We start from the raw sequence: 25190 nt of genomic DNA, 5'->3' as shown, positions 1-25190 counted from the left end.
CTGCCTGAGGGTATTCTGGGAGTTAGGATCTCTCTTAGATAGAAGGTATGGGCTTACATCTCATGGAGGAAGGAAGCTGAGTTTCTCCTCACAAGGCTAGTGACCATTGGGTGACCATTGGGCTCTTGAAGAGGGGAAGAGGTGTGATGGTATTGAACTGCACCTCATCAGTGATACCTCCTGAGAAGGCTTCATCCAGAGTTGGGACTATTAATGAAGAGGGGGAGAGATGTGAGAAACGTGTGAACATCACAAAGGTTTGATGGGAAGAAAGGTGCTGAACTGCCCAGTGACACCAGGCACATCCAGAGGTGCTCAGAAAAGGGCCCTTGTGCACTTGAAACTCTGTGACATGGAAGACTTTATAGCTGTCAGGTGCTTATAAGGTTGGGGAGAAGCTCATGAAGGTGCTGTATGATGATGCTCACTGATGTGCCTCCGACCTACTTGCCTGTGGAAATCCAGAGTTCATCAGTATCAAAAAACCTCATGGATGGGTAGCAGCAAGGTTGGTGGTGTCTAAGCCTCTGGTCCAAGGTACCACCAACCACACCACTGTTCTGCTAAAAAGGGATGAAAGCAAATGGTCAAAATCTCAGACTGGTTTCACAGCAACCAAGGGAGTTTAGAGATCAAAGTTTGACAAGACTGTTAAGGGTGAAGTGGCTTTCCATCTCCAGAGAGAGCTGGAAACTGGAAAGCTGGAAACTGGTCTGGGTTTCTTCACTGTTTCTGCTTTAATTCCAGTTAACATTTCCACAAGTGTTCTTGTTTCTCCCTAGTCTTTAATAGTGTGTGATCTGAAGGGATAATGTTGTTAGAAGATAACACAGTTAACATCATGATGGACTCCTGCTGGAGGGTAAAGTGCCAAAGTTTTTTTTCTTAAAAAAAAGAACCCTCAAACATTTCATATTCCCTTAAAGGGAAATGATTGTTCTTACGAAACACTCTTCTGTAAACTGAGTTTAGGAGTTTTACCAAGTGCTGCTGATGACAAGCCAGCTTTGAGAAAAGTCCTGGAATTGTGGATGTCTTTTCAGGGCTGGAGTTGATTAGGTGTCTGGGATAATGCCCAGGCAGGGCCACACTGCTATTTGCAGCATTGGGCTTTCTTTTCTTGCTTATTTCCTAACTGTTCTGACAACTCATCCAGATACCTCATACAAACACCATCATCCTGGTAGAGCAGCAGAGCAGCCCTGTTTGTGGGAATGGGTCAGCAAGAGATGTTTCCCTTCTACTCTTCTCTGTCTCACCAGCAAGAAGGTAGAAGTGTGCATGAAGAGACCTTTCCCAACAGGCTCCTGCCTGGGTGGCTAAACAGCTCCCTGGGTTTTCTGGTCAAAGGGGAACACATCTGATGGTAGCATGGAAGCTACCCAGGCAGGTGGTTTTTGGGAACCCACCTTTGGCTTCCCTGCATTGGGTCTCTGGGTCAGAGCCATCAGTCTGTATGGTGGGTACCAGGCAAGACAAGATGTGATTGAGCAACTGGATGGCCTCACTCAGAAGCTTTTTGTTGTCTTAGGAAGCAGTATGGCTCAGTAATGAGTATTATGGGTTGTCTGATGAGATAGGAACCAGCTGGAGATACATGGGTGAATCTGTGTTGTAGTTTCCCCTTCTGTGAGACAGGGAATGTGCTCCTGCCCTTCCTCATGGAGAGCTTTGAGATGTGCAGGGGGTCAGAGCTGTATAAGATGTTGGTGCTAAATACTGGGCATTGCTTTAGGTATCTCTAATTGCACTTTTTCAAAACAGCAGCACAAGTAATGTTTCCAAGGTCCCAGTGATAAATCACAGTTTGCTTCTAGTTAATAACCGAGCCAGGCAGCTCAAACCACTGCAATTTTACATGGTGCTGTGCAGCATGAAGGGAAGCCCTTGCCTGAAAAGAATTAATCATGTGAGGTTTTCAGAAGATGTGAAAATCCTCAGGGTGCTGGATTAAACAAACAAAACCAAAAACAAAACAACCCAAAACCCAAACAAAACCAAACAGGAAAAAGCCCCACAACACAAACACATTGCTCTTGGCAGTATCACTTAGTCAGGTTTTAATTTTTGGGGAGCCACATTCATGGGTGCTGGGAAAACTTAAAGCTCATTGTTGTGCTGTCATTTGCAAGCCCCCAAAGAATTAAAAGGCATTAGGTGAAGGGGTGAATTACAGCAAACCCAATCTGGGCTCACTGTGGGTCCATTCATGTACATACAATGCAGAGTGTTCAAACACATGGGCTGGTGCTGTTAAAGAGATTGGGTTTTTCTTCTGTTTACCTCCTTAGGCCAAGTGCAGACTATTAAAGCTTAGATTCCCTGAGCCAAGAGTAGGAATCATTCTTATTCTCAGAGACTTTGGATTAAATGGATTGGCACATGTGTTTTGTGGTGCAGAGTGGACACACGCTGGTTTTAGACACACCTCCTGCAAATGCTTTTTTTGTGAAGGCTTCATTATTATTCTGTTAATGCAGCCAAGGCACACAGCACTCAGATGCTCAAGTGTATCACTGACCTCAAGTGTGTGAAATTCACCCTCTCAGTGTGTCCACGTGACTCTCTACCTGGTTGAGCCATCAGAAGTATTTTCGTTTTTTATTGAATTGAGCCAGCCTGGATGCAAGGAGTAGAATTTGAGAGTCAGAGAGGGTCTGACTCAAAGGAAAATACTGATTAACAGGAGATTTGGGGGGTTAGCTAGCAGCATTTAATGCAGTCACCATATCAGACTGATGTGACCTACAATATAATTGGCACATTGTTCCAGCCTGGGACCTCTTCTCATTTCATCATGCACTTATCCTCTACAGCTTTGCATCTAAATCAGCACCTGAGAGCTGCTGCTGCCTCTGCAGCACCTGGGATCAGATTCAGTGTGGTCAAGGACTACTTCTAAACCCATCAATGCTGTCCATTGTCTCTCAATAGGTTCTCAGCATGGTGATCAATGCAGCTTACAAGCCAGGGAGTGTTTTACGAGAACTGCAGCTAGTGGAAGACCCTCAGTGGAATTTCCAAGAGGAAACACTTAAAGCAAAGTAAGTCTTCAGTGTGTTCTCTTTTGTTCGGGAGGTTTCAAAAGTAGTGGAACTGGCTGGGGGAAAAAGGAAAAAAAAGTTTTTTCTCATTGTGAGAGTTTTCTAATTATTTATTATTATATCATTATTATTTCTAATAGTTGTTTTGCTCCGTTTCATTATTTGACTCGTTCTTTAGCAGCTTCAGAAATGAAATATTCACCTGAACAGTTCAGCTCTGTTGTCTTTCTCCAAGCAGCCATGCAGAATTTGATGAAAAATGACATGTTTATTAAGTGAAGTCCTGAGTTTTATGATAAGCTGTTCCTATAAGCTTGGGTATTATTGAAATAGCTCAGTTCCTGGCTTTCTAAGTATAGGAGGATTACTGCTTTTAATATAGAACCTGTCACCTTAGAACCGTGAATGGCACAAAATTAAAAGTGCAAACAAAACAGCAGGGATACATCTTTAAGCTGGAAAGTGAGTAGGACAAAATACAATCAGATCTGAGATTTAGGTCAAGATTCGAGGCCTTTCTAGAATATACATTTCAATTCTCATCTAATAACTTAAGAAACTGCATCTAGAAAATACTAAATTGCCCTTTCCTACTTTGAATTTTCCCCTGTGTGTGCCCTTTCTGTGCCCTTTCTGTAGTGGGTGCTACACTTAGGATGTATCTCAACAACCATTAGTCTAAAAGAGGGTGCTCTCACCTAAGCTTTCTTCAGAGTCCCTCCAAAGAGCAATTCCTCCTGCTTCAAGATAAATGTCAACAAATAATTCTTTGCAGACATCTCTCTGCATTGACTCCCTTGGTGTCACCTTGACTTTTGGAGTACTTCAGAGTTAAATGCAGTGAATCTCAACTTTTGTGCTGAACTCTGTTACTCCTTTTCAAATAAAAGCAATTTTCTCTTGCTTATTTGAAATCATTAGCTGTCAAACATGACACTATTGATTGCTATTGTATTTGATCTTTGGCCATGCAGATATTGCAGAAAGTTCCTGTGTGCTCTTATTGAGGGAGCAAATTGAGAAGCTTTTTTTCTGCTTACTTGGAAACTGCTTTTCAAAAAGAGGCATGTAAATAGAAATGAAAAATTGCTAGAAAATCCTACTTTTAATTTGCTTCTTTCACCCATGTGGAAAGTCTTGCATTTGTGTTTGTCAATTGAAATTTTGTGGATGGAAATCTCAAAGTCATCCTTGTGCATGCAGATATTCATTAGAAACAAGTTGTTGTCCATGCCCTGGTTCACACTGATTCCAGGCTCTCACACCTTGTACTAGCCAGTATCAGGTACTGCACTGCTACAGGTGCTTGGCAGTTGTGAAATCAAGTTGTTATCCCCCATCTTCATATCCTGTCCTGCAAACAGATGAACTCATAAGCAGTTTTCCTATTAGCAGTATCCAACATAGGACTTGGTTGGAATTTATCATTTGATTGTGGGGCTCCACCTTGGGCAGAAGCAGCAGTTTGTAGGTCTTAAGGTTGCTAAAATCCTTATTTCTAATGGAACACACCCAGGAAAACGTTCAGATGACCATCAGGTGCCATGGATGTCTTGTTCCTGATAGTCAGCTATGTCTACAGCCCAAACCACTGAGACCCCAGGCAGCAGCTTGCTGACTCCTGGTGTGCTTAACCCCAGGGAGACCAGCTCAGTTATGGGTACATGGGCTGCTATGGATTGTCACTCATCCCTATCAAATCAACTGTTCCTCCTCCCTCACTGTTTCCCAACGTGGTAATTATACTCTCATAAGGACTTCTGGCTCTGTTACCTTTTCCTATCATGCTCCTACCCATTACTTCCTCTGTCTTTTTCCTCCTGCCATCTATTTAGCAAAGCAGCCAGCCTGGTGAGATAGACCCTGTATCTAGGTAGCCTACCAGATAAAAGATTATCCTGTGCTTTGCAGCAAGGAGGTTTTGTATTTCATGATGTTCAGCTGGACACAGGCTGTGTATGAGGTCTTGGATGATGGCAGCACCCTCAGCTCTTCAGCAAGTCAGGAAGCATCTTTCAGCTTCATTGATCCACAGAATCCATCATTACAGGCTGAGAGCTGGGACATCATGTTTTGGAGTGGCTTAGAACCCTGGAAAAAACTTCATAGCAATGTTTTCTCATTCAGTGTGGCTTTCTCCTCTGACTCCTGAGGAGATAGAGCTGATGGGGCTGGACATGGCACTGTAGCTATCTGGCTTCTGAGGTTGGAGCTGGCTTCAAGCTGGAGCTTGAACTGGAGCTGGCTGGTCAGACCAGCTTTCCTTCAGGTAGTTTGAGTATTTCCTTGAGCAGGTGTCAAAGGTTTGACATGCCCTAAAACTACTTGGCTACCCTAGGCCTTCATTCTGTCTTCCATCTTGACTTTGCTTGAGCTGCTTCATCAAGAAGCACACCGGGGTTTTTATTGGATTTGGTTGTGCAGAAGCAGAAAACATGAAATAAAAAAAATTAAAAAAAAAAGAAAAAATTAAATCAGATACCCTGTCTGTGTCTGATGAGGTGAAGTAACTGAAGGAAAACCAGTGGAAGTTACTTAGGTTGTTTCTAGCAAAATTTTCAGCCCAGTCTCCCATGGCATCCTTAGAGCCAAGCTCTGGAGGTGTGGGGTGGTTGAGTGGGAAGTTGGCTGGACTACTGAAGCCAAAGGGTTGTGAGAAATGTTGTGATGTCCAAGGGGAGCCACTTGTTAAGGATGCTCTGCAGAGGTCACTACAAAGCTACAGCTCATGTAATTTGATTTGTCTTCCACATCAGCTCTGCTGCAAGACTTCTGAAGGCACTACAAGGGTGAATTGGTGTGATCAGGTGGCTTTCTGCATCAGATATTTGAGACAGAAGTCATTAGCATCAATGGAATGACTTAAACTCTTTCCTTCCATAATTAAGAGGAGAGTTAAAAAGACAGCTCCTTACAACCAGAACAGTTCCAAGGCCCTTTCTGAATCCTGTCTTCAAGAACACAAAACATCATTGGATGAATAAATAGCTTTGAAGGAATATAACTGCAGCATTCTTAAGGATTTTGCCCAGCCTTAGGTTATCTGCAAAATACTGGTATTCAAGATACACTGAGTAGATTCAATAATATCAGGGTTTTGGTGAAGACTTTAAGGATTTTTGGCATTTGCAGTGGGCCCACACAAGCAATCTTTGTTTGAGACCTAATGAAGTGGGTGCTGGACAATTTCTGTTATTTTCTGCTGATAAAATGCCTCTGGTAGAACTGATACAGGGATATGTTGGTTGTGTGCTGTGGACAGTGAGAGCTTCCTGAAGATTTCTTACGTTTTGCAGACTTCAAGCTAGCAAGACAAACGTAAAAATTCTTGCAAAAGAGCAGATAAGAGTTTTTGGTCTCCCAAAAGAAAATGTAGGCTTTTAGCCACTGAATAGTTCAAAATAGCCTCAGTGATTGTCAGAACTGTGGATGAGACTTTTGAAAATGAGGGTAGTCTCAGTATTCTTACTGTTTGAAGTGCCTTCAGCATGAGGCTTTTCACCTCCTCACACAATGGTCCCTGACTGGAGCTCCTAGAAGACATTTTGTTCTCCTGAACCTCTGATCTATTTTATCACCAAAGGAGGCTTCAAAAGCAGAATTATACTGCCAGCAAAGTGCTGTTTGCTTAATATTGTTGCTCATGGGTCAGCAAAGATCCTGAGCATATTTTTCATGGAGTAGTTTCAGCCATGAAGGTTTCTCCAGTTTTGGGGATCTGAGGACAGATAAAGGAAGAAAGGAAAATTTCCTTCTCTTTAGCTGGAAAGTGCTTTTTAAAAGAACAATGATTTCTGAGGAAACAATATGTTTTGCTTGTCGTGGCTGTTTTCCAAGTCTCCAGTGTTGCCATGCTGTGCATGTTACTTACTGCTTAACAGTGGTTGGAAAATAGAAGTCCTAGTATGGAAGCATCAGCAGGAATATCAGTAGTAACTCCTTTTCTTGACTGATGCTAACAGAAAGGGTTTTTCTGATTATATCCAAAGGAGCTTTTTCTGCATGGTTTTCCTAGAACAGCTCAGATTACACTTGCTGGTGTTTGTGTTAAAAATCTTTAGTGTGTGAGGACTATGGAAAATATTAACAGATCCTGGTTTATAGTTGAAAGAGGCACTGCCAAATCCAAAATCATGCAAAAAATATTTCTGCAGCCAGTACTGACACCTTGGGTTATTGAGACTGGTTGCTACCATCATGTTGATCTCTATTTTGCCTTCCATTCTGTTAATTGCTTTGTGTGTTGCATTCAAACTAGACTGTGAAATCAGTCAGTTGTTCATTTTCCTGGTTTCTTCTTTTTTTTTTTTTTCTTTTCCACCAGGCACTTTAGTACAATGGGTCCTTTCTGGGCAGCCAAACACAGTAGGAAGCACACAGTTAGAAAAAGTCAGCCATCCTTGAATAATACCCATCAGGAAGCTTTCTTAAGCCTATAAGAAAGAAGATCAAGAGACAATGTGATTACAGTGCTTTTGCAGGGAAACAAAACCAGATGCAGCCTTTTTATCCTAGGACTGAATGTCAGGACAAGGACAAATAAATAGAAGTTAAATCCAGACACATCCAGACATAAAATGAGGGTATCAGTACAGGTGCTCCTGCTGCCAGGATTCTTCCAGTGTGGAGACCTTTAGAGGGAGGGTGATACTTTTCTGGAAGTGATGATTTAGTTCAACCAGAGTTGTTGGGGTTCAGGTGAAGGTATATTCAGAGATATTCTGCACAGGAATCAGACTGTCATGGGCCTCACCGGCCTAATGATCTAAACTTAATGGCTCCTGGAGAAGTAATAAGGGCAGGAGTCTTTTCAAACACATTGAAAAGAAATAGAAAACGTTTATAAGCAGAGACATTTGAATGGCTCTGGAGTTTGTTCTTTTGCTGCTAGGTATTGCCAAACCCCCTCCAGCCAATCTGCCTGTGCAGCTGTTTCATGGGGAGTCTGGGATAACAGTGTTCTGTGTCTGGAAGGAGCTTCTTCCATTTTATGTCATCTGTCCAGGTCTGTCAGGATGCATGAAGAGTTGGATAATTAAGCCATCCATTCATTCATTCACTCAGATGAATGTATCCACTGTTTTCTTCAGGACCAAAGGTCCTTGCTCAGGTACCAAGAGGGATGTCAGAATCTGGTGCCTTGCAGAAATGCTCATTTAGGGTGTAGAAGAGTTTGGTGTTGAGGTGATTGTTTGGATCAAGTCTTTGCAACATCAGGATGGTTGGACTTGGCAGTTCTCAGATCCAAATTTAATTTAGGTACCACAGTTTCAGAACTTTTGCCCATACTCCAATCTGTCCAGAAGGAGCTGTTGGGAGGAAGAGCAGCAAAAGAGGTTTTCTCATTTGCTCTGTGCAACTCAGTAAAACCTTCAGAGGGGAACCTGTGTATTTAACTCACTGTGTGTTTAACTCTCCAGCTACATCTCCTTTGTTTAACCTTCTCCTCCTCTTCCCCTTCCATATCTGACTCTTGGCAGCTGCTTCCCTGCTAGGGAACTGTGGGGTCTAAATGCACTCTCAAATGCTTCATCTCATTTTTCCTTGATGACTCTGTCTTTTATTGCCATCCATCCAGTAATCTTTCTTTCACTGTCTCTCCCTCTTTTGTGTGTGTTGGTTTTCTCTCCTCTAAGCACACTTTCAATGCCTTAGTGCCAGGCACTCGCCTGATTCTCTCTGCTGTTGCATTCCTCAGGACGTGCAAGAGATGTTTTTAAAAAACCTTATCTCACTGTTTACAATAGCTTCGTACTGCTATTTAATAAATTATGGGGATAATTGGTTTTTCAGGGTTCACATCTACAATGTGTTACAGCGGGGATGTGACTTAATCTTCCTTAGCCATGTATCACTCAGAAACACTTCATATAAATCTCTTAGTAGCACATGGTTAACAAATTTAAGACAAACTTTTCACTGCAGAGTTGTTCTCTGAGCATTCCCTGTAGGAATCAGTTTTTAGAGCCTGTTCCTGCAGTCCAGTTAAAGAGACTCCTGATGAGTTCCTTGGGTTTTGTGTTGCCTACATCTCATAGTGATGAAGTCACCCGGTCCCTGTGTGGCACAGCAGTTCCACATGGATACTTCTACTCTGTTTGTGTATCCCAAGTAACCACAGTTGGCACAATGGAATTAGGGGCTTCTTGTGAGCTGTATGAGAGCTGCCTTGAGAAAGATGGCAATGGAGAAGACCAAAGGTGTCTTGAAGGCTCATAGAAAAAGTCTCCAGTGCATCTCAAACACAGGATGGTGACCAGACAGCTCTGCAAGGTGTATAAGCTTCTCATCACAGTTTATATGAAGAAAGACTGCATCCCTCTCCCCAAAACTGTGTTGTTGGTTGTATGGGCTTACTGTCCTGTGTAGTATCTTCACCAAGACTGCTGTGATTTTTTTCCCCTCTTTTGCTATATCCACTGATACATTTTATCTGTGTGTGTTTTGCCTGTGTTCATCCCTAAATCATCTCCACAGTTCTGGTTCCAGGATCATTTTGCCCTGCCTTGCCTTCCTCCATCTGAAACGGAACCACAAAACCAAGCAGACCTATTCTGCCTGCCTTCCCAAAAGTTGTGAAGGAAGAAATCTCCCCAGCAAAAGAGTCTGGTCTGTAGTATTGGTGGAAATGGCTTGACTGGTGACATGGGGTCTTTCACTCTTCTCCAGGTACAGGGGGAAGACGTACAGGGCCACGGTTAAGATCGTGCGAACGTCGGATCAGGTAGCAGATTTCTGCAGAAGAGTCTGTGCAAAGTTGGAGTGCTGCCCCAATTTGTTCAGTCCTGTTCTAGTGGCCGAAGTCTGCCCAGAGAACTGCTCCATTCATACTAAAACCAAGTACAGTGAGTACTGGCCAAAATGTTTCTTATTGCTAGCTGGGAATCAGAGCAGTGGGAGACTCTGCATGAGCTGGTGATGAAGAAGAGGAGTTGTGTGACAGCTTAATATTGAGTAGGATTCATCTCATCTAAGAGCAGTCCTTGAGTCCTGGCCAGGATGTGTCCTGATATGTCTGTTTTAAAGTCTTTGGGAGTCTTGACTTCGCTTCATATGTAAAGTTAATACAAGCTGAGATTTAATCTGGTACATATGAGACACCTTCGTTAGGTGAGATGAATCCTGTCCTATCCTGTGAGAAGTGTCTGTCATACACACCAGCACAGGCCAGTAGCACAGTGCCAAGGTGGTGGAAGAAGTTTGGTAGCATTGACTCTCTGCTTGAGGTGTTCAATATAGAAACATCATCCTACTTATTCAGGAAGGCTGAAGTTAGGCACATGCTCCCAATTTTTTTGTTGCCAATGTTACTGATATTTCTGGCTCTTAAAAAGATCAGGAAAGTGGAAGTGTCTCCTGTCTGCCTTCCACAAAGGTTTCAAGAAACCGTTATGATTGGTTTAAACTAATTAGAACAAGGAATGGGCACAGGAAGCTACTCAGATCACTGAATATGGGTTTCTGTAGGAGTCTACACCTGAGCTAGACTGCTGGCTTCCACTGGGAGTAAATAGCTGAAGGAGTACAGCTTCTGGAGCTCCAGCTGAGATTGTCTCATTCAAAGCTGGTGCTTGTATGTGTCTGCAGGAATTGTTCCTCAAAGCTCTATCGATTTGATGAAAAGGTTCAGTTCAGGGATAAGCTTTGACATGGGTGTCAGGTGCCATTGTAGTCTAGGGGTGCTCCAGCTGGCGAAGGACAGAATATCTGTTGGCCTCAGAGGATACTGTAGACCATGCCAAAAAGCATCTAATGTAAGATCAGAAGACTCTCACATCCTTAATTTCAACTCAGGACATGAAACAGCTGAAGGCAATATAAACCCATCCTTTCATGCATTGAACAAGCATACATAATTCAGGAGAGATGACCCTTTTTCTGCTGGAAACTTCAGCATCTGAACTTGTGTTTAAGACTGTTAACTCATTCAGAAGGGCATTGGTCCAAGTCTGAAAGATGATGGCCTCTCTCTCCTTCCATATCCCCCTTTGGCTCACTGGAAGCTTTGCCTAACTACATACTGCAGGGTTAAATTCTGAGCTCCTCACTCACCACTAGTAAATGTGTTTACATAAGAGCTGTAACACTCTGTTAGTCTAAGGTGACATCTTATATTTACACTGGGCATTTTTTCCAAGTCAGTGTATTTTAAAGTTTCTTGTAAATGTACACCTAGAGTGCAGTACTGAACCAGGAACAACAAGCAAGCCAAATATTCCTCCTCTCGGTGGCTGAAGGTTTTAATGGGCATTTTGCTTCATGTCTCCAGCTTATTATTATGGGAAGAGGAAAAAAATCATTAAGCCACCAATTGGGGAAAATAAGAACATGAAAAGTGGACATGTCAAGCCAACCAGACGCAGGAAAAGGAGGAAATCCATATTTGTGCAGAAGAAAAGGAGGTCGTCAGCTGTCGATTTGAATGCTGGAGGCTCTGCAGAGGTGTGTATTGCCCTGGGATAAGGCAGCAAAAGCCCCTTGGGGCTCTTTTCCACCTTTTAAAGGACTTGTCAAAAAACCTTGACACTTCCATTTTCTGTTTTGAAGCCCTTCTTGCTACCCTGGTCTTCTAAGGTCAAGACTGGTTTTATTGGGGCACTTCAGGGGCCTTTACTCATGTCTGTTCTAGAATTAGAAGATGGAGTTTTTGCTTCCACCTTAGCTCACTAGCTAACCTGCTATCTAATATTATATCTGTTTTCTTTTGTTTCCTTATAAACCTGTAAGCCAGGGAGATGAACATGTTGAATTCTTTGTGCAGCATATAGCAGAGTGAAGGAGGTCTGTGATACATGTCTCGGATCTCTAAATATTGTAAAAAATAAAAGCAACTCTTGGGCCATTATGTTTTCAACAGCTTTTATTTTTCTCATTATCCATTCATAATATTTTTTGTTCACAATGCCAAACAATAGATGTTCTGGAAGCTTTAGAATACAAGCAAATGGTTTCTGTCCCAAATATATGGTATTGGAAACCTCAGTCTTTCCAGTATGCTGTGTGATGTGGTGGGATCCCAACTTCAGCAGTGATTCATGTCCAAATACAACCCAGGGCAGACTCAGTTCTGTGTGAACCATTCCAGGATGGTTTTCCTGTGATAGCAGTGACAAAGCTCATGTGTGGTTGTGCTTCCTCAGCTGAGTGCCAGTGCTTGCTGCTTTGTGTGATGTAAAATAAAACTGATTTACATAAATTCACTCTGCTTCATCTGGAGGGGGATATTTTAGGTGGCTTTCAGTTGATTGTTTGCATTTCTGTGACTTGGTCCTCATCTAGGTGCAGTTCTTCTTCATTTCCTTAGATTATGCCTGCCTCAAAGGGATTCAGACTGAAATAAATTTGTGTTAAGTGTAAATCAACCATTAGCCAAGTTTTTCAACCAGTATAATTAATGTCATCTTAAAGTGTTCTTTCACTGAGCATATGGCTCGGGTGCACACTCACACTTAGATTGGAGCTGAGCTGTTGAAGACATTGGGCCACTTGTGTATATATAAAGTTTAAAATACACATTTTCCATCAGTTGGTGTGTGCCTGCAAGCCTTGTGTGACAGAAATAACAAGAATCTGGTACAATATGCTCTAAACAGAAATTTTTGCTTCACCTTCAGCCTTTTGCTTCACGAACCCAGCAGTATTGAGCTGCGAGCAGGGAAAACTGGGTGAAGTCCTCTGTCCTGGGCTTTACAGATATTCCATCTAAGAAATCAAGTAAAAGTATACACTTGTACATCTAGATATTTATAAAAGGCACTAAAATTTCCTTCCTTTCAATACCAATGACACACATGACAATTTGAAGCAAAGCAAAGGCTTAAATTCAATCCTTTATGTGATTTTACTTCAACTCAAGCAACCTGAATTTCATTTTTTTCCTTTATGATTGCCCATTTCCCCTTCTTATGCACATCTGCAGGGCCACAAGGTTTGAGATGCCAACCCAACAGAGGAACATTTCATGCCAGATGGGTTATTGCCATTGACCTTTTGTTAGCAGCAGAAGAAGGATTTGCCCATCGTGGGTTTGGTTTGTTTTTTTTTCCCTCTACATTTTGCAACAAATCTAAATTGAGAGCTGATCTGTTTAGCCCTATAATGAAAACGAGATAATTCCATTAAAATAAATGTTCCCCTGAACAGGCATGGACACAGGTATGCAGCTGGACCCATTGCCTTTGGGTTTGGCTGCCCTATTAATCTCCAAACCTGGATGTTGTTTCTCTGTAATCCAGGAGAGCGAAGACGAGGAGCCGGATGCCATGGAGGATGAGACGGGAAGTGAGGAAACCAGCTCAGAGCTCCGGGATGATCAGACAGACACCTCCTCTGCTGAAGTCCCCTCTGCCAGGCCCCGCAGAGCTGTCACCCTCCGGAGCAGCACGGAGTTGGACAGAGCTGCTCCCACCGAGAGAGCCCGACGGAGCCGGAGGCCGCAGCCACACTCCTACGGTGAGATGGAGAAGTGCACGCAAGTCAAGGAGGTGAGAGGGCCCTCTAAATTCTTCCCAAATGGATGGATGGAACTAAATCTGGCTGGCAAACAGTTCTGAGTGATTCATGATTCTCTTTAGTATCTTAATTCATGATTTGGATGAGGGGGTTGAGTGTACCCAGGGTACATTTGCAGATGACACCAAATGAGGTGGCTGAGTCAATATCTGGTGGAGGGTAGGGAAGCCTTACAGGGGGACCAATGGGCCAAGGTTAATTGTGAAGTGCATGCATGTCAAGGAGGTGGGAGGGCCTTAATTCTTCCCAAATGGATGAATGGAACTAAATCTGGCTGGCAACCAGTCATGAGTGATTCGTGATTCTCTTTGGTATCTTTATTCATGATTTGGATGAGGGGGTTAAGCGTACCCCACAGTATATTTGCAGATGACACCAAACAAGGTGGCTGTGTCAGTCTGCTGGAGGGTAGGGAAGCCTTACAGGGGGACCAATGGGACAAAGTTAATTGTGAAGTACATGCAAGTCAAGGAGGTGAGGGGGCCTTCTAAATTCTTCCAAAATGGATGAATGGAACTAAATTTGTTATGAGTGATTCATGATTTGGATGAGGGGGTTGAGTGTACCCCACAGTACATTTGCAGATCACACCAAACAAGGTGGCTGTGTCAATCTGCTGGAGGGTAGGGAAGCCTTACAGAGGGACCTAGACAGGTTGGACCAATGGGCCATGGTGGCTGTGAAGTGAATGCAAGTCAAGGAGGTAAGAGGGGCTTCTAAATTCTTCCAAAATGGATGGATGGAACTAACTCTGGCTGGCAACCAGTTATGAGTGATTCATGATTTGGATGAGGGGGCTGAGGGTACCCCACAGTACATTTGCAGATGACACCAAATGAGGTGGCTGTGTCAATCTGCTGGGTGGTAGGGAAGCCTTACAGGGGGACCTGGACAGGTTGGACCAATGGGCCATGTTAATTGTGAAGTGCATGCAAGTCAAGGATGTGAGAGGGCCTTAATTCTTCCAAAATGGATGGATGGAACTACATCTGGCTGGCAACCGATTACGAGTGATTCATGATTCAATTTGGTACAACCTGGACAGGTTGGACCAATGGGTCAAGGTTAATTGTATGAGGTTTAACAAGGCCAAATGTCTTGCACCCATGGTGAGCTACAGACCTGGGGAAGTGTAGTTAGAGAGCTGTAAGTTGGAAAGGGACCTGGAGGTATTAGTGGACTTAATATGAGTCAGCAGTGTGCTCAGGTGGCCAAGAAGGCCGATGGCATCCTGGCTTCCATTAGGAACTCAGTGTCCAACAGGAATAGGGAGATCATCCCTCTGTGCTCAGCTCTGGTGAGGCTGTATCTTGAGTCCTTCGTTCAGTTCTGGGCACTTCACTGTAAAAGAGACATAGAAGTGCTGGAGAGTGTCCAGAGAAGGGCAGGAAAGGTGATGAAGGGCCTGGAGCACAAGTCCTATGAGGAGCAACTGAGGAGCTGGGGTTTTTTAGTCTGGAGAAGAAGAGGCTGAGAGGAGACCTTAAAGCTCTCAACCACCTCAAGGGATGTTGGAGCAAGGAGGGAAGCAGCCTCTTCTCCTTGGTAAATTGTGATAGGGCCATAGGGAATGGATGAAAGCTGTGCCAGGAGAAGTTTAGGCTGGATGTTAGGAAATATTTTTTTCACTGAGAGGGTTGGCAGGTATTGGAGTGGTGGAGTCACCATCCCTGGAGGCATTTAAAAGGCATTTGGACCTGGTCCTTAAGGACATGGTTTAGTAGTTGATTATGGTGTTAGTCAAAGGTTGGACTGGATGATCTTGGGGGTCTCTTCCATCCTAAACATGCATTGATTCTGTGAAATTAACCTTCAGTGCCAAGCACTTCTTCACCAGAGGACATCCCTGACCTGGTTCTCCACACATGGTAGTTTTCTTTACAAGATCTCTTGGTTTTGTTGATTTTTTTTTTTTTTTTTTTTTTTTGTGTGTGTGTGTGTGTAGGAAATTAAGCAAGAAGAGGAAGAGAAGCTCATCCTGGACAGTAATCCATTGGAGTGGACTGTGACTGATGTCGTGAGGTTTATTAAACTGACCGACTGTGCACCCCTTGCCAAAATATTTCAGGAGCAGGTAGACATCTTCATCTAACTCTTTGTGTCTGCGGTGCTTATTCATATCACACACACAAAAAAAGGAAGAGCAACACCTTGCCACCTTGCTAGCTGGGTCCAGGGCATTGACAAGGAGATCATTATGAGAGTTTAGATCCCCTTGGGCCAAGCTATAGCATAAATTTTGACAAGGCAGGGCAAGCCTTGGAAACTTGAATCAGAGCTTTGCCAGGTCCTCAGACCAGAAGCACTCTTATCTGGGGTGCTTGTGAAAAGCAGAAGGTTTTTAGACTTTTTGTGGTCATGCCAAGGTCCACAATACCATGCTGGTGTCACACAGGCACCTCAGGGTACCAAGAACTGGTGGCTGCTTGGTGCCTAGCAAGCTGTCTCTCTTGGCCACATGGCTTCCACCCTGTTTTAAAATATTGGCCTGGGAAGCAGAAAGCTGCTACTGGAACCCAAAACTGGCTGCCTGAATTTTGTCAATAACACATAGATCCCTATGAGGATGTAGACACCTACCTCCCATCTCTGCCCCTCTGTAGATCTGTCACCTAATTTTAGGAGATGCCAAGCATCTCTCCATGAAGCAGATGGGTTTGCAGGAGCCAATGAGCTTCATCTCAGGTCAGTGTGATCATGGTAATTTTATATATAAACAGCCAAACCCTGGCTAAAAGTAACAGCCAAGTGAGGGGCAGTGCTAATTCTAGTTAGAAGGAAGCAAATGTGGTTAATTAGGCCATGGCTGATGGCAGGCAGTGGGATGGGCAGCTGCACATTGAACACACCTCTGATTCTTCACCATGAATAAGTGTCCCAGAGGAGAGCTTTGGCTGTGAGAAGCTGAAATGGGAGTCTAGAGCAAGGCTGAAACACTCTGTAGTGAGATGAGATGCTGGCTTCACTGCCTCCACCATTTGTTAATCAGCCTGGAGTGATGCCAGGGCATGAAAGCCAACCCTGTCTCTCCTTTGCCAAGAGGTTTATGGCACCTTTTAATCAAACACAGATGACTGGAGCTTTTCCTTGTGATTTGCAAGGAAGCTCTGGTGCAGGGGTCCATGCCATCAAGCTTCAATGGAGGAAGAACTTGAGCCGTGGACAAATCAGTGCTTAAGGTGTCCAAATCCTCCTGGTGTTTAGTGCTAAACAGGGACATCCTGGGGAGTTCATGTTGCCTGTGAATTGCAGTGGTTTTGCTGCACTTAGACTCTGATCCTCCCTAAGGGATAAAAAGCAGTTTTGTGGCCTGCTGGTCTGCTTCTCAGCCCATTAAAGAATAAAGAGGATGTGTGCTCCTAATTAAGAAGAGGGTGATAAAGCCAACAGAAGTCCCTGGTAAAATGGCTTTCATCATGGGGTGCTAGTTCATGGAGTTTGCTGCATAAATATGCCTGAAGGAATGATGTGACCTTCAGAGGTTCCTGCCAGCCACTTTCTAATTCTGGGACATCAGAAATTGCAAAGGTTTCAGGTGGCCCAGGCCCTTCTGTCTTTGTTGTTCAGCAGCTGATGTGGAACAAGACAAGTCCTTGGTAGACCAGAGGACACAACATGGAGCAAGGCAGGCATAAACCTGGGCTGAGCAAATCATGGGCCAGAAGGGATGGGGAAAGGCTATGACTTGGCAATAGGACTAGCTTCAGTTTCTCCATGGCACTCATCTTTTGTCTCCTGGTGGGCTCTTCTGCAGCCTTCCTCTGCTTTAGTTCCAGAGTCATAAAATGGGACTCATCAGATCTTTATGGACTCTGCAGAGCTTCTGCAGAAAGTCACCCAGTATGTCAGCAGCTGGGAGGCTTTTCCCAAACTGAGGCCAAGGTGAGAGCGTATGAAGACACACTAGAAAAATTCTGAAAAAGCATCAGGAATCCCAGAGGAAGGAGAGGACAGTACCAAAGCCAGGAAGAAAGGGCAGGGGGCAAAACCACCTTTAATTTTTGGAGCAAACTTCTCTTCTTGCTTCTCCAGACCTGGTTATGCTTTCTGTCCTCCTGAGTCCACAAACACAACCATTTTCCATGTCTTTTTCTTCCCCAGGACATTGATGGCCAAGCCCTTCTGTTGCTGACACTGCCCACAGTGCAGGAATGCATGGAGCTGAAGCTTGGTCCAGCCATCAAACTCTGCCACCAGATCGAGAGAGTAAAAGTTGCTTTCTATGCACAATATGCCAACTGACTGCACTTCTCCATTTTCTTTCTGCCCTCCTTTTTGTTCCCTCTCTTTTCCAACATTTCAGCTTGTTCAAGGGGCTTTTTCCCCTCCTCTCCCTTTTATTTTCCAAGAACACGTGGAATTCGAAGCAAGGGGAATTAATCTGTAGAGAAGAAAAAAAGAAGAAGGAAAAAAAACCACAGAACAAAACAAAAAAACTAGCAACAAAACGGAAATATTTTTTTCTGTACTTGTAAAGCACACTGAAAGACTGCTGGCATCTTTCCTCCTGAACCAACCTGCTACACAGTGGTGCAAGGCCAGCAGGGATGGTTTGGCATTCATTAAAACAAGCTACCAGTGGCAGATGGATTCCCAAGGAGGAGGGTGGGACTTTAAAGGATGGTGATGGTTTGTTTAGGTCAGTTTTGGACACAATTTTGGACACAATTATTTCAACCAGCTCTAACACACTTCTTTCATATTGAAATGTGTGGTCATTGGTAGCAACACCTGAGATTTACTGCAAGTTGGATTTTAGTGATCAGTGGGCTTTTTTCCTCCCACCTCTCCAGTCTTACAACAAGAAAAAGTGTTGTACCAGTCATATGCTGGTTGTTAATCCTGAGAGACTTGTAAAACAGGTCCCATGGTCTGTGTACAGTATCAGACAAAACTGCAGTAACTGGCAGGGCTGCAACGGGTTGGTTCGTGGTGTCCCATCCTGAGCTGCACTGCCATGCACAGTGAGCCGAGTCTGATGGGATCTGTGCACTACTATGTTCTTCTACAAGAACATGCACGAAAGCTTCCAGAGGCAAAGCCCATCCTCTTAAATCCAAATCACTCTAAAGGCCTGACTCTGATCCCCTGTGGACTGGAAAATTAAAACAACAAAGGCTGTTTTGATTTAATGGTGAGACTGTGGGTGAATGCTGGTTTCATTTGCACCTTCATGAATTTGGTTGCTAGGTGGGAATAAAAAGCATTAGTGTTTTCAGGCTGTCTGTACCGAGGTGCTTTAGACCAGCTGAGGATCTGGGTCCAACACAATTTATATAAAGCCCTCAGATTGTCCCAGTGTCACCCTGGCCAGTGAAATTGCAGGCTTGCTTCATGCCAAGCTGGGTGAGCATCAGAAGGGGTGAAAGAATGGGTTGGACACCTTAAATTTGCCTCAGTCATATTTATAGAAGTATTTCCCATTTACTTTGCAGGGATACATGTCCCCCATCAGTCATGTTATTGAGCCTGAATTTGCTGTAACTCAGCAGAGGTTGGTGGCATCACAGTGATGTAGAATTCTCCCAAAAGCAAGAAACAAACTGGGAGCAGGTCTGAATTCTGCTCTTAACTTTCAGGTGCAAGTGAATCCTTCCTTCAGAAAGTTAAATGGTTTCTTCTGAGTTTTAGCCTGATTTTATAGGAAACCACTGACCATAACGAGACTCCTGTTAAAATGCTCTGGTGCCAAAGCTCACTCAGTGAAGCCCTCTTAAAAAGAAAATGCCATTTCTAGCCCCAAATCTGAAGGCTGTGCTTAGGGCCACATTAAACTCCACCTCAAGCACTTACCACGTGGTGAAAGCAAACTTGGATCAGATAATCCTGCTGACCACTGTGGGCTCAGAAGAACCTAATGATAAAGACCAGGCTACAGCTGCTGCTTTCTCCTTCATCACTTTTCTCCTTAAATTCTTTGGATTAAAGAAGGAAAGCCTCAGAAATAAATACTGTGGACTAAATCTGTCTCACCTAGGGCATGTGTAGGCAAGAAGCATTGACTTCCTTTGCCATGTATCACTGAGGACTTTCTAGTCTGTCTTTCAGCAACTTTCCTGATTTGCCTCTGAAGAACATGATGGGTGCAACCACTGCAGGCTGGACCAGATCCTCTGAACTCCTGAGACTTCAAACATTTTTTGCAGCAGGACTGGATCTGTTCTCAGCTGTGATCTTGTTGTTCAAGTTTTAACTGACTGACTGGAACAGAAGCAGTCACCTCTCCAAAACAGGATTTTCTTTTCTTCCTCAGAAATCCAGGAATAAGGTTCTGTAGTGGTACAGGCATCAAAAAACTGGTTTTTAGACTGGCTTTCCTGCTGACAGCAGCAGCAGGCAGTGTCCATGCAACTGGTTTGATAAATGCTTCAGATCCCTCTTAGGGTCCCCTGAAAACATTGTTGCTTGTTCTGTCTCTGAAGCTAAAGGGATTGTGCCAGCAAAATGAGAGCTGAGAAAAAACAAGGAGGGTTCTTCTCCTCACTTCAGCCTTGTCCCTCCTATGGTTGGTGTAAGATCTGTCAGCAGGAGAGAGCTCCCAAAGAAGAGGAGAACTGGCATAGGAGGACATTTCAAGAAGGCAGAAACCTGATCCTCAACTTACCATGTCCATCTTCTTCTGAGCATCCTTTTTCTGGTTTGGGAGTTTCTGGCCCCTGGGGTTTGTCAGAGACATTGAACACTTTATGGGACATGTTGCAGGAACATCATTGCTTTCTCCATCAGCCTGCTAACTGTAGATAATCCTATGGCAGCTAACAGGGAGGCAGAGTTGGGGATTAGGCAGATGCAGGCTGAGATCAACCAACCCTGATGTTGGGCAAGCAGGTGATGGGTGAAGCATTGAGCCCAGCATGTGGGTGTTTTTACTGATTGTTCAGGGAAGTAAAATCCCATTTAAAATTTGCATATTAAACAAAACCAAACAAACAACCAAAAAAAAAAATTTAATTTTAACTTGCACTGGCTCTTTTATTTCCTTTCAGGCCCCCTCAGCACTTACCTTGAGAAAATCATCCAATTCCTGGTCTGCAGGCCCACAGCACCAGTCTCTAAAATTGGATTATTGCATTAAGCTATGGGAATGTCCATAATTCCCTGGCTGGTTGTCCCACCTTCCTCCTGCTGTCATGGATTCTGTTTGCTCACCTAGAAAAAAAAAAAAAAACAAAACTCTCTTGAGTTTTGACCTCTTCTTTCCTTTCCAGCTACAAAACCTCAGCTCTCAGTCCCACTCATGGCTCTTTTTTCTCAGTGCCAGATTGACCAGACCTTGGCTTTTTCTACCTCTCAGAGGCATGATGGCCCCTTAGCTCTGAGAAGTATTTCATGGTCTCCAGCTTCACTGGGTTAACCATATGCAATAGCCTTGATAGTTTGGTTTTGAAGGGTGCAGGAAATCTGGAAATTCTGTGTTCCCTCAGTAACCACTGAAATCAGTGCAAATGGTTACACACCGTGTCCCCAGTGAAGCATCAAGCAGATGCATCAGACCTAGCTGGGATGGCCTGACCCACACTGTTAGAGGTATTTGAATGTCTGGTGGGATTTACAACAATTCTAGGTTGGACATCTAAAACCCATTGATATTTCACTCTGCATAATCAACTAATTTACCTTGAACTGGAAAGTCACCATTCCTTGGCTTTAACCTTCAACACTTTGTAGTGTGTGGTGTGGAGCAAACACCATCTCAGCTCTTTGGAGGCAAACCAAAGCTCCCTTAATTAACATTTGGTAACCTGAAAATCCTGCCTTGATCTTTTCAGGGCTCAAAAATGAATTTGGCAGAGTTGCAGTGCCATCTCAATGTCATCTCAGTACTGTCAGGGCACTTCCAGATCCTTTTTGGTTTTCTGGTACATTGTATCTGGAAAATGATGGACTCAGGCTGTGTGCCTCCCATATCCAAATTCAAGTGCCAAAAGAGAAGAACATGCTGCAACTGAACACCATTAAAACCAGCTTCATTACATGCAGATAAACACACTCTTAAGGGCTCCATTTTGGTGCTAAGGTTTGTCACACTGTATAATTTTCCATTGCTTGGGATTACAAAGCTGGTTCCCTACTCTAGGAAATATTTTCTGTAATCAGCAACATCTTAAGCATTAGGGTTTTTTTTCCTTGTGGCTGTAGATTTTTAACTCAAGATACAATCAACAGATACCCCTCTCCTTATCATAGGAGTTTTGGAGAAGTTTTATGCAGTAGATTTGTGTAAAAACTCTTTTAAAATATGGATGTATGCATCTTTTCCCCTCAGTAATGTTCTTTGTCACATCAGCTGACCCAGAGCTAAGGAAATGTGTTGCTCAGGATTTAATCCAGAAGTAACTTGGATTAGTGGAAGAGCTCTCACTGATGTGTGGGCTGTAGATCCAGGTCTTCAGCAAATGTTTTCATTTAGAAGTAAAAAAAATGTGCAGTAAATTAACATAAAATTTAAACACCTCTCTCTTCTAACAAGCCAAAATCCAGCTGAAATCTGCTGGATTTAACAAGAGAGGGCTTGAGTCCAGAGGTACTTATGGACTCCAAGTAAAGGAGCAGAAGCATTTAATATTCTCATTTATTCTTTGCTGTAATACCCCAGCAAGAAGTGCAGATGATCTTGATGGCTGAATTTAGAATGTGATCCAGTCATCAGAGATGAGAACTTTACAACCCAAGAGTCCTTTAAGTGTCAGCTGTCTTGCAGAAAAAGAGTCATTTTGCCATGGTTTGGTGCCATGCACTGGAATTTTCTTGCAGAAGAAGACTTAGGAACTGTAAAAAAACAACTGGGGGGGGGGGTCATAATTTTAAATACTTGTGGCCTTTCTCTTGTTTTAGTCCTTCATGTTAATTCTTACCTTGAAAAAGATCTCATGTTCCATATTTAGAACTCCAGCCTCTAATGACCCATGTCCCAGCAGAACACCTTTCTCTCTGTCATCACACTCCAGATGGGCACGAGGTGGCTCTGCTGGCAAGCACTGGAGTCAGGTGAGACCAAGAACACCTTGCTGAAGGAGTTACCTGTGCAAACTGAAGGGCAGATGTTCTCCACAGCTCACTTTTGGAGGAACAGATGTTTCCAGTGATGCTGTGGCTGAGTAGGTCATGTAGCTCCAGTAGGTGAATGCAGCAGCTCGGTTGCCATGTGGCTACCCAGCCACAGATATTCCTCATCTTGGTATCTGCCAAGGATGTGGGAGAGGGGAGGGATAGCCTTGGAGAAGGGGAGAGATTGGAGTTCTGGGCTTGAGAACAGAGAAGGCACCTCTCACCACAGGGAGACACATCTGTGGTCCATGAGCACCATTCCTTTGAGGCTTTTTTCGTAGCAAAGATGCTTTGAGCCCCATCAAGGGCCAGGTGAAAGGAAGGAAGGAAGGGAGCTGGCAAAACACTCAGAGCTATAATGCTGAAAGGTTCATATTTTGTTTTCCAGGTGGAGATACAGAGATTTGGCTCAGGTGATTTTGGTCTGCTTGGCTGTATAATAGGGTAATCAGGCTTGCTTCCTTCTATCCAACTCCTGTGCATCTTCTGGGTTTGGTGGAACTTCTTGCATCTTCCAGACCTCTATAAGAAATGCCAGGGGCTAAAACTTGAGCTTTTTCCTGTAGAAAAAAGGTGACACTGCCCTGAGTTTATGGGTCTACAAAACTTTTAGCTCTGTATTACCCCATGAGGGGACAAAAATGTTCATTCCCAAGTCACCCCACCTGCTTGTTGCTGCTCTGGTCTCACTGAAGATGGTGACTGGTGATAGGACAAGAGGAAATGGGTTCAAGTTGTGCCAGGGGAGCTTCAGATTAGATATTAGAAAAAAAAAATCTTCTCTGAAAGAGTGATGGAGCATTGGAACCAGTTGCCCAGGGAGGTGGTGGAGTTGCCATCCTCAGGGGTATTGAGGAAATGGGCAGATGTGGTGCTCTGGGAGATGATTTAGTGACTATGGTGGTGTAGGACTGATGGCTGGACTTTTATGGTCTTCAAGGTCCTTTCCAACCATGATGATTCTGTGATTCTGTGGTTATATCTGCTTATAAATGTGTGCATTAAATTTTCCAGTCCCTGTCCCAACAAACCTGGTCAGGATGTGCTGGCATATACAGTTATTCCAGCAGCCTTCACCTTGAGGGACCTGCTTGCTAGAAAACCCTTACCTGGGAATGGTATCTTGACACCTTCATGTACACAGGGATGTCAGGTACAGCCAAACATTTGCTCTGTAATGTGGCCCAACAGAGGTGAAAGTTTAAGAGCAGGCTCTAAGGGGAGCTGAGTCTTCTCATGTACCGTGGTGGGACTTCAATCCTTCTTACTGAACAGAAATCAGCTCCACAACCAGCAGGTTCATTTCTTCCGTGGTGCTGCACATTGGAAGGGTTTGACTTGTTTTGCATTCCAGTTTGTACTGAAGATTTGCTTCAACTTTTTGTGTATATAATCCCTTTGATGTGTTAGGAATACGTCTGTGTGTATATATATGTATATATGTGTGTGTGTGTATATGTATGTGTATATATATACATATCAATCAATCAATGCTGGTGTTTTTACTTTTTACAGTTCACGGGGCAAAGGGCATGTTGTTAGTTTGCTGTAAGATTCTATTCTGTATATATCTTTTCATGTAAATAAGTGAAAATCTATATTCAGAGTTATATTTTAATTTTTATTCAGAACAAAATAAATCCCCTTTTTACTTGGAACAGTTGTAAGCCACATTGTTAATAAAGTAACAATAAATCATAGCTCGTTCTCTCTCCAGGGTGGTTTTTGTTTGGCTGGGCAGTGAGGGTTGTGGGTTGTGTTCTGATGGATTTGGTTCATCCCTGAGGAGGGAAGTTGAGAAAACCATCTGCTTGGCTTCACTGGTACCAGTTTATCTCCATCTTGAGTGGCCTTGTGCATCTTCTAGGATGTGCTGGGCTGGATTTGTGCCTTGTGGTGTTAGACACTTACAGAGGCATCTCTGGAGGCTCCTGTTCTGTCCCCTGCAGTAAGCTTTGGGTTGGCCACATCAAGTCTGGGGAACTGCTTCTCTTTTTGGAGGACATTAAGAAAAGTTGGGCTCTTCGTTTAGGTTGATGCTGAGAGTGAACCTGAACCAGGGCTCAGTCTGACATGGGTGGGCACAGATAGACAGGAGCTGTGGTTCCTCAGGGCAGAATGAACCCATAATAGGGTGAGTTCCCAGGCAGTGCAGGTTCTGTCTCCGTATCTGTATTCTCTTCATCCTCCACCCTGATGAACCCTGTCTGGACCACAGTTTTGGCCTCTGAGCCCTTGAACCTCCAGGGAGGAGCAATGCAGCCTCCCTGGCTCAACCTTCCATGGGTGTCAAGCTGCAGGGTTTGTGTTTATTTGCCTGCAGTTTCTTTCCAGGGAAGGTAGAACATGAAACAAGAAAGCTGTTGGGTGAGAAAAGACATGAACATCTAAGGACTGTTTAGGAGAGTGAAAGGTAGAAGGATGAGAGGAGCTGCAGATGGTAGGACAAGACTTGCAGCAGGGCCACAGCTCATGGAGTAAGGGACATAAAAACTAAAACTTTGCCACTACTGCAGGTACCACCCTGCAGTAGTGGCAAAGAACTATTTGTGGAGTCCCAGAGGTGGGCTGCAGAGATAATTAAAT

The 25190-nt window shown here is 43.8% G+C and overlaps 1 protein-coding gene across 1 annotated transcript in view; it reads left to right on the top strand.

Moving 5' to 3' along the window:
- SFMBT2 (Scm like with four mbt domains 2) overlaps positions 1-17798 on the top strand; it is a 104182-nt gene extending 86384 nt beyond the window's left edge. Inside the window, exons 15-20 of the mRNA XM_030456681.1 lie at positions 2935-3044; positions 9714-9889; positions 11314-11486; positions 13283-13528; positions 15502-15630; positions 17658-17798. Of these exons, the coding sequence (XP_030312541.1) occupies positions 2935-3044; positions 9714-9889; positions 11314-11486; positions 13283-13528; positions 15502-15630; positions 17658-17798 (975 nt within the window). The remainder of the gene's footprint in view (positions 1-2934; positions 3045-9713; positions 9890-11313; positions 11487-13282; positions 13529-15501; positions 15631-17657) is intronic.
- The last annotated feature ends 7392 nt before the right edge of the window (positions 17799-25190 follow it).

Source organism: Calypte anna, chromosome 1 (genome assembly GCF_003957555.1).
Source record: "Calypte anna isolate BGI_N300 chromosome 1, bCalAnn1_v1.p, whole genome shotgun sequence".
NCBI lineage: Eukaryota > Metazoa > Chordata > Aves > Apodiformes > Trochilidae > Calypte > Calypte anna.
Note: the sequence above shows the minus strand (reverse complement) of the source record. Positions and strands in the feature narration are given on the sequence as shown.